Genomic DNA, 8,057 nt, shown 5'->3' with positions numbered 1-8,057 from the left:
GACTGCTAGAATTTTAAAAAGACCTAATAGTAAAATTATAAAATAGCAAACTGGACAGCAATTCCATCTTCTTTATTAATAACAACCAGAACTGAAAAATAAGAAAATAGCATTCATATAATTTACTGTTTTTTTTTTTTTTTTTTTGCCAATAGCTGTGGGACTTTCCAGTTGTCCTGATCCAGCAGTGCCCAGCAATGGACTTAAGCTTGGAGAGAGATACTTGGTTAATGATGTAATATCATTTCAGTGTGAACCAGGGTACACATTACAGGTAAAAAGCATGCATGATTTCTAAATGTACATTATTGTAGCTAAATACGTAAATGCCATTGGAACTTAATATCTGTTATTTATTTATTTTGTTCAGGGCCATTCTCACATTTCCTGTATGCCGGGAACTGTCAGACGTTGGAATTATCCACCACCTTTGTGCATTGGTATGTTGGTTTCATTACATTCTACATATGGCTAGAATGAAAGCAGCTTAAAAGTGATATGGAGAGATTCTCTCAAAAACTAAGGACATGTTTGATGTTCTGTCATGTCGACATCGCAAAGACTACAAAAAAAGTATGTTTCTGCCTAAATACATACAAAAAGCTAAACTGAATGACATACTTTCAGATATAGGAGACTTAATGATAAAGATGGGGTTATTAAAATATATTGGTTTTGGTAAATTAAGTTTTATGGGATCTTTACGCTTCATTTCAAAATATGCAGTCACATGTCAGAATAAATGTAGTACATGTTATGGAATGATATATAGCTAAACATATGAAGTAGACCATGTACAGGACAGTGTAGTACATGATTATTTTGTTTTAATTTATTATATAACATTAATACTTTAATTTTAGCATGAGTTCCAGGAGACTCCTGCAATGTTTATATGCAAGATGGAGGTACAGAATCACTGCCTGATGGAATTGGGAAGTGATAAGTAATATAGCACAAGCAAGTGTCTCAGTTCATTGAATTCCATTTTCACTGAAACTAGAACTTAATAAAACTGGTCCATGTCTTCATTGTTGGTGCATCCCTACCAGAGTTGTTATATTTACATATGAAAGTGAGACATGAGAAGTGAAGCCCACTTATCCAGATGGGGGTTTAGTTAACAGGCCAACCCTACCTCCAAAGAAAACATATGTTTTTTTCCTTCTTTGCAGAGGGCAGTTTTGTTGTGTTCTACTTTTGATGGAAGCAAAATTTGATGAATGGATATGAATCCTAGCATGTGAGTTAATGAATGTGGGGTACAAATTCTACTGCACTTGTCTTAACTTAAAATGAGCATGAGGCAGAAATCACTAAATAATGACAAACTTGAGTTTCAGACATCACATCCTTGTAAATCCTGTTATACTAGTAACATTTAAAGTATGTAAGGGTAACATTTAATATCTGTTTATGATCTTGGGTCTTTGTTCTTGAGCTAAGAGATTGAGATTGGAGGGGGGACTTTAATGTATAGTTCTCACAGCAGTGAGCTAATTAAGCAATAACCCATGTTTGGATGTGGGTAATGCTGGATTTATCCACGGTTTGGTGTGGTTTCGGCCTCGTGACCAAACAAAGCCAACCGTGGGTAAATCCAGCATTGCCCACACCCAAACGTGGGTTATTGCTATTTTACAATGATATTATTTAAAAAAAAATGCTTTCTTTTCTTAACTAATGTCTTTGTATAATGCCTCTGTGCTGCTCTTCCATGTTTTCCAGTATTCTGGGGCTTTTTCTGATGTACTGTGCATGCCTATGGGACCTGAGTTCCGGCACTTACCCAGTAGATCAGTGCTTTGGAAAGGAAGCAACGGAGAAAAGAAAGTCTGCTTTGCTCCTTTTTTCTTTTTTTTTTTCTTTTTCTTTTTTTGAATTAGAAAGGTTTCCAACAGTTTAGGAGTAAGAGAGAGGCAGAATGGAGGAAATACAAAGAAAATCAGGTATGTGTCTTTAGTTTTAAATCACATACCTGATTTTTCATAGTATTTCCTCCATCCTGTCTTTCTAGTATGTCCGGAGTCCGGATTACAGATTTTTTTTTTTATTTTTGTTAAAAATAAATAAATAAAACTTGCAGAATATAACAATGGGAAAAAGTCTAGGTGACTGGACCTTTTTCCATTGGTATATTTCAAATTTACAATGGGCACACTGGTTGGGGTGGCCAGTCAGCGTGCCCGTTTTAGAGTATTAATGGCCAGACATTGTATAATATACTTTTCTCCATCATTATTTATGCATTTTGTCATTCCTTTGATCATAAGTAAACAGCTATAATGTACATAGTCACACAAGGCACTGTAGTTGATGGTCATGAATTGTGTGTGTGTGTGTGTGTGTGTGTGTGTGTGTGTGTGTGTGTGTGTGTGTGTGTGTGTGTGTGTGTGTGAAAATGCTTTTTACTGTATCCCAGAATATTTATGGTGTATAGGAATTGTAGTAAACAAGAGGATCATCGTAAAAACAATGTTCTTGGATACAATCCTTGGTTCCTCATCTTGTTGTCTTTTGACATTTTGTTTATTATTTGGTTGTGAATAAACTGGACAACATAAAGTCTACACGTTTAATGTTAATATTTCAACTCTGAATAGATTTTTAATTTAGCTTGTTGTTTTGCAGGCACTGGGTGTGAAATGCACTGTCTTGGGCTACAAGAGTGCTTTTCTGACCCTTAGTACAAATTAATATGGCTATGATCTATTATGAGTTACTTCTTGTAATGCATTGTCTTTGAATTCCTGCACCCTTCAGAGAACTGTTAATTAGTGCTTCACTATTAATGGCTTGATGGATACACTTTCAACAAATGTGAGTTTCTGTGAAAGAAAAATTGCAGGGTCACTCATGTAAAGTCTATCTTCATTATGAGTTTTTATTTATTTATTTTTTATTTACTTTTTATTTTTTGGTTTGTTTGTTTAGCAAATGTATTTTAATGATTGTTCCTGTAAAAATTTAAATAAACGTTATAAATTAAATCCAATCTATAAGATCACTGTAAAAAGAAAGAAGCAAACACTGTGCAAATTGACTGATTTGAATAGTGTTTATGATGATGGGGAGAAAAGTCAAAGTAATAAGGTACTGGTATGGGTGGGGGACCCCAGTTCATGATCCTGGCTTGGGACCCATTTGGCCATGACCCAGCTCTGTCTGAAAATGTTTTAAGAGTAACCCCTCAATGTTTATGTTCCTTGCCTTTATGTTACTTTTCTAAAATATACAAATAACAGGTGCTTCAAACATAAATGCAGTCTATTTTGCATTGTGTGAATCTCAGTATTCACCATGTTAACTAATGCCAACTTTATTTTTAAAGCTCACTGTGGTGGAATATCAGAAGATAAGGAAGGAGTCATTCTTAGTCCTGGGTTTCCTGGTAACTACCCTAGCAACATGGACTGCACATGGAAAATATCCTTACCAGTAGGATTAGGTAAGTACAATTAAATAGTATCCCTCATTGCTTACACTTAGAGTCTAGTACAGCCAAAGTGAGTACCACTTCATAAAAATATGAGACTGCCAGAGATTGCCCATTAATCAGCAAATGACCAGCTGTAGTACTTTGTAACCTGTTTTTTGTCATCACTGTAAAGCACAAACTATTCATTTACTACTGACTAGTGCTGATTTATGTATGGTAAAAACATGCCTGAGCTTAACAGTTTTTGATGCTGGTACCCAGTCATACAAAGTGCAAAATGTTAAAAAGATGGATGTGTACAGATAAAAAAATAATGTTCATAAATAACAATAAAAAACAAGGAAGTAAAAATAACATATCAGACAGCATATGATTAATATTGTTCACACATTTTTCATACCTATTAACTATTCTGTACTGCCTGTTTTTCATCTGTTATCGCTTGCTATTAGCAGTTCTACTACTAATATACAAAAACCTCACTTAAGTATATCAGATTAAGCTATATAAAAAGGTATGAGACTTATGCATATCTTTTTTTCCCATAATGATAGTGCTGATGTATGCATGTGTGTCAGAGGAGGGTTTTGGGGAACTAATTTCCTGGAACTCCACATAACTGTATTAATATAAGGTGGGGTCTTTTTCCTGCAAGACTTAAAAATATTTGAGTTAAAAATGGCAGTTACAATGAAATTATCTTTTATTGTGTTATTTAAGTAGCATATATATTAACTTAAAAAGAATATTTCTCTGCTCACAGTAAAAATATTTGATAAACACAAAATAAATAAAATCAGTGAATTCTTGAAATTAATGGATTTTTAATTTGTAAGAAAATTATATCTGATGTTGTTAATCTTCATTCATTCTTGACTGTTGGGTCTTGGTTCTGTCCTCAGAACTGACTCTGCATCACCCAGAAAACTCTCGAGCTAAGGCTACCCATAGTGCCTCTCTTCCCACCCCCACCCCCCAAGATCTCAGTTGCCGCATAGAGTATTAGGACATGTCAGCCTTGCTCTCAAGCTAAGTGCTTAATTTTTGATATATATTTATTCTTTATAGCGCTATATCCTATGAAGACTTTCTCATTAACTTTTTCTAAATAGTTTAATTAGTAAATTTGTGTGTGCGATTGCTATTTTCCCCCATTATTACAGTTTGTTATTTTTCTTCCTTACCATTATTGGTATAGGCTTACCTTTGGTAAATCTCAAATACCATAGATGATATTCTCTTCCCTCCTTTATTCTTTTTGGGTATCTTTCTGTTACCATTGGGTGGCATGTTTAAAAAAAAAATCTTCTTTTCTGCCCTTTTCCCCTATCTTACTAGTGTGTGTGTGTGTGTGTGTGTGTGTGTGTGTGTGTGTGTGTGTGAGACTGACTGTTTTTGGCTAACCTTATTTTAACATAACAGAGAAGCAGAAAGGCACCACTGGTTTTAAGCAATGTCAAGGTTGCGGCAGTAAGATGCCCAACTTGGATGGGTATCTTTCCTGCATATATTGTTTGGTGGTGCCACATTTGGAAATCCAACCACCTTGTGAGCTCTGTAAGGGGTTTAGTGCTCAGACCCTTGCAGGGTGCAGAAACACATTAATCCTGAAGGGGCTGTTAAAATGCCCTTTTTCAAAGGCTTTGTCTGAGGCAGAGACGTCAAAGTCCACAAAGAAAGAAACAAAGAAAAGGAGCAACTCCGTTCCAGCGTCTCCTCAAGCTCATGACCCTAAACCAACCAAAGGCCAGGTTTCTGCTTCAGAACTGAAGCCTAAACAACCAAAATTGACTTCAACAACTGCTTTGGCACTGAAAATTACTACTCTGTCCTTGGTGTAGCCAACGACGACTTTACCAGAACTGACAAAACTTACCACGGTTCCGACCACTTCATCGGTTCCTCTGACCTCTTTGGCACCAACAATAGTTTTATCCACAACAGTTACCTGCCCTGCATCACAAGCAATTGGTCAGTTGACCACAGTGCCAGGACTAAGTACTCCCCATCTATCAATCCCCTTTTATGGTTAGCAGTTAAGTCCGTTCCAAGAATGTCAAGAATCTCCCTCGGGGATGTCTATTTGTTCCACCAGGAGCCTTTCAGAGTTGGATGTAGTCAGGTTAGTGAGTGAGCTCTTGGTAGCTAGCGGTCTTCCAGACCCTTCTAGGACCTCCCTCCCATTCAGAGCAGAGGTCTACTGTCCATGGACTGCATCCTATCTTCCTCCTTCAACTTGTCTGCTGGTCTTGGAGCCCTCAACTTCGATGCTGCTCCTGGTAGCAACTACTTCAGTGCTGATGGTGGATCTCACCTTGGCTCCAGAACTGTCTCTGTGGTCCTCGGCTTAGTTGGAGCTGACTCATGCTCGAACTGTGACTTGGCTGTCGGCTCCGTGACCCCTAGCCCAGCACTTATTTTTTCCATGGTGCCATCTATGGCCCTGGGTGCTTTGACAGTTCCAGGTCCTCTTGAGGTTCCGGCTCTGGGGGTGGGTTCATCGGAGTGAGGTGTGACCCCGATTCCGAGTTTCTCTTTCTCAGTTCTGGGCTCCCATCCCTCTTCAGGTGGGCCTGCCTTTCATGATATGGAAAGAGTTCTTGCCTCAGCAGGCTTACAGTTGGTGCCTTCTCTGTTGGAGTGTCATATCTACTTATACTCTGGCTCACAGCTGTCACAACCTCCTACATCGGGACAGCAGGCACATGAGCAACAAGACACGCTGCAGCAGGGTACAATCTGTTTGGAGTCCTCCTCAGACTTTCCCCCTGAGGAGCCACTCTGTAAGAGGTCATGAAAGAGGAAGCACTTAGATTCTCTAGAAGAATCTGTCACTGAGGATACAGGGGAAAGGGTCCCCACGGTCACCCCCTGAAGATGTCTCCTTTGAAGATATCCTGGAAATCTTGAAACAGATGGGTGATTGGAAGTCCACCAACCCTTCCTCTGAGGAATCTGTTTTCTTGCAGGCTTTTCATGCCCGACCTCCTACTTTCTGGGTAAACCCACCTGCCAATGATTTGGTCAAGCTCATCATGCATCGTGCTTGGAAGGCCCTTGACACTGTATAGCCAATTCCCTGAAGACTGGACAAAATTATTACTACACCAGAGGACCAGCCCCACTAGTCCAAAGTAGATGCTATGGTGGTGGTGCCTGCCACGAAGAAGGAACTCACAGAGGAGAGTCCAACTGTCTATCCTCCAAACAGGGAGTCTTGGACAATGGACAGATTTGGGAAGTGGGTCTACACTTCAGTGACCTTTGCCATACAGTCGTTGAACTTCTTGGCACATTTTACCCATCTTCAGGGGGACCTGATCACTGTGCTGTCAGGCACCTTGGCAGTATCAGTGTCTGACGAGGTATGCAATAAAGTTGCCTCCCAGCTTGCCACCCTAGAATCCAACTGTTCCATGTAGCTTATTGCTCACACAGCCAAAGGGATGGACAGGGTAGCAGGTATAGGCATTGCCATTAGGCATCACATCTGGATGCACTTGTGTGATTTTGAGGACCCCTTTAAGTCTTCCTTTGTCAATGCTCCTGTTGATGCTACCTCGTTGTTTGGCCCCGAAGTCAGAGACACATTAGCCAGGTGTGAGAAGGATGGAAAGACCCTTTCTGCTGTAGGCATATGTTTTTCGACTCCTCAATGAAGTTACTCCAGGAATCAGAGGAGTGGGAAGATGTGGTTCAGGAAGTCCTAAGGGCCTTATCAGGACATGTGGTGACTTTTCCCCCAGAGTAGAAGGGGGAACTGATCTGGAAGATGCTACTCCTGTGGCAGAGGGCCTCATGTAACCAGGGCCTCAGGGATTCCTTCTTTGGACAACCCTACCAGCGCTCCTGAGCGGCATCTCGATTGCCTACCTCTAGAAACAGTCAGGGGAAGATTCTTTCTGCACCACTTAGCCTGGTACTCAGTAACATCAGATTCCTGGGTGCAGACAATAATTACCAGAGGTTATCATATCCCCTTCAATCTCTATCCAAGGCCAGAAAGGCGAATCCCCGATGTTCCACCCAGTCAGAGGGATATAGCAGCACAAGAGATTCAAAAGCTGCTTCAAAAAAGAGTCATCCAGACAGTCCCACTAGACGAAATAGGATCCGCAGTTTACTCAAGATTCTTTTTAGTGCCAAAAAAGACAGGGCACTGGAGGCCAATTGTAGACCTCAGTGTCTTAAACAAATTTGTTCGACAGACAAAATTCCAGATGGTCACGATACAGTCTATCTTTCCATTTCTGAAGAAAGATGATTGGATGTGCTCTATAGATCTTCAGGATGCGTATTCCCACATAAAGATGGACAAACACTCCAGAAGATAGCTCTGCTTCTGGCTGGGAGCCAGTCATTACCGATTTTGTGCACTGCCCTTTGGTCTCACCACAGCCCCCAGGGTGCTCACCAAATGCATGGCAGTTATTGCAGCTAATTTAAGGCTACAAGGATTCTGTGTTTTTCCCTATCTAGATGACTGACTCCTCACCGCTCCCACAAGGCATCTACTGCTTCATGCCTTGGACTCCATCCTAGACCTTGCAGCTTACCTAGGCATCTCAGTAAACAAGCTGTCTCCCACTCAGGAGATAGAATTCATTGGAATGACATT

The 8,057-nt window shown here is 40.0% G+C and overlaps 1 protein-coding gene across 1 annotated transcript in view; it reads left to right on the top strand.

Annotated features, from left to right (window-relative positions):
* LOC122792225 (CUB and sushi domain-containing protein 1-like) overlaps positions 1-8,057 on the top strand; it is a 3,080,606-nt gene that overhangs the window by 1,746,426 nt on the left and 1,326,123 nt on the right. Inside the window, exons 33-35 of the mRNA XM_044059969.1 lie at positions 156-274; positions 371-440; positions 3,332-3,448. Of these exons, the coding sequence (XP_043915904.1) occupies positions 156-274; positions 371-440; positions 3,332-3,448 (306 nt within the window). The remainder of the gene's footprint in view (positions 1-155; positions 275-370; positions 441-3,331; positions 3,449-8,057) is intronic.

The sequence above is a fragment of the Protopterus annectens genome, chromosome 1.part2 (genome assembly GCF_019279795.1).
Source record: "Protopterus annectens isolate FY-2018-M chromosome 1.part2, PAN1.0, whole genome shotgun sequence".
In the NCBI taxonomy this organism is placed as follows: domain Eukaryota; kingdom Metazoa; phylum Chordata; order Ceratodontiformes; family Protopteridae; genus Protopterus; species Protopterus annectens.
This window is presented reverse-complemented; position numbering and strand designations above follow the sequence as displayed.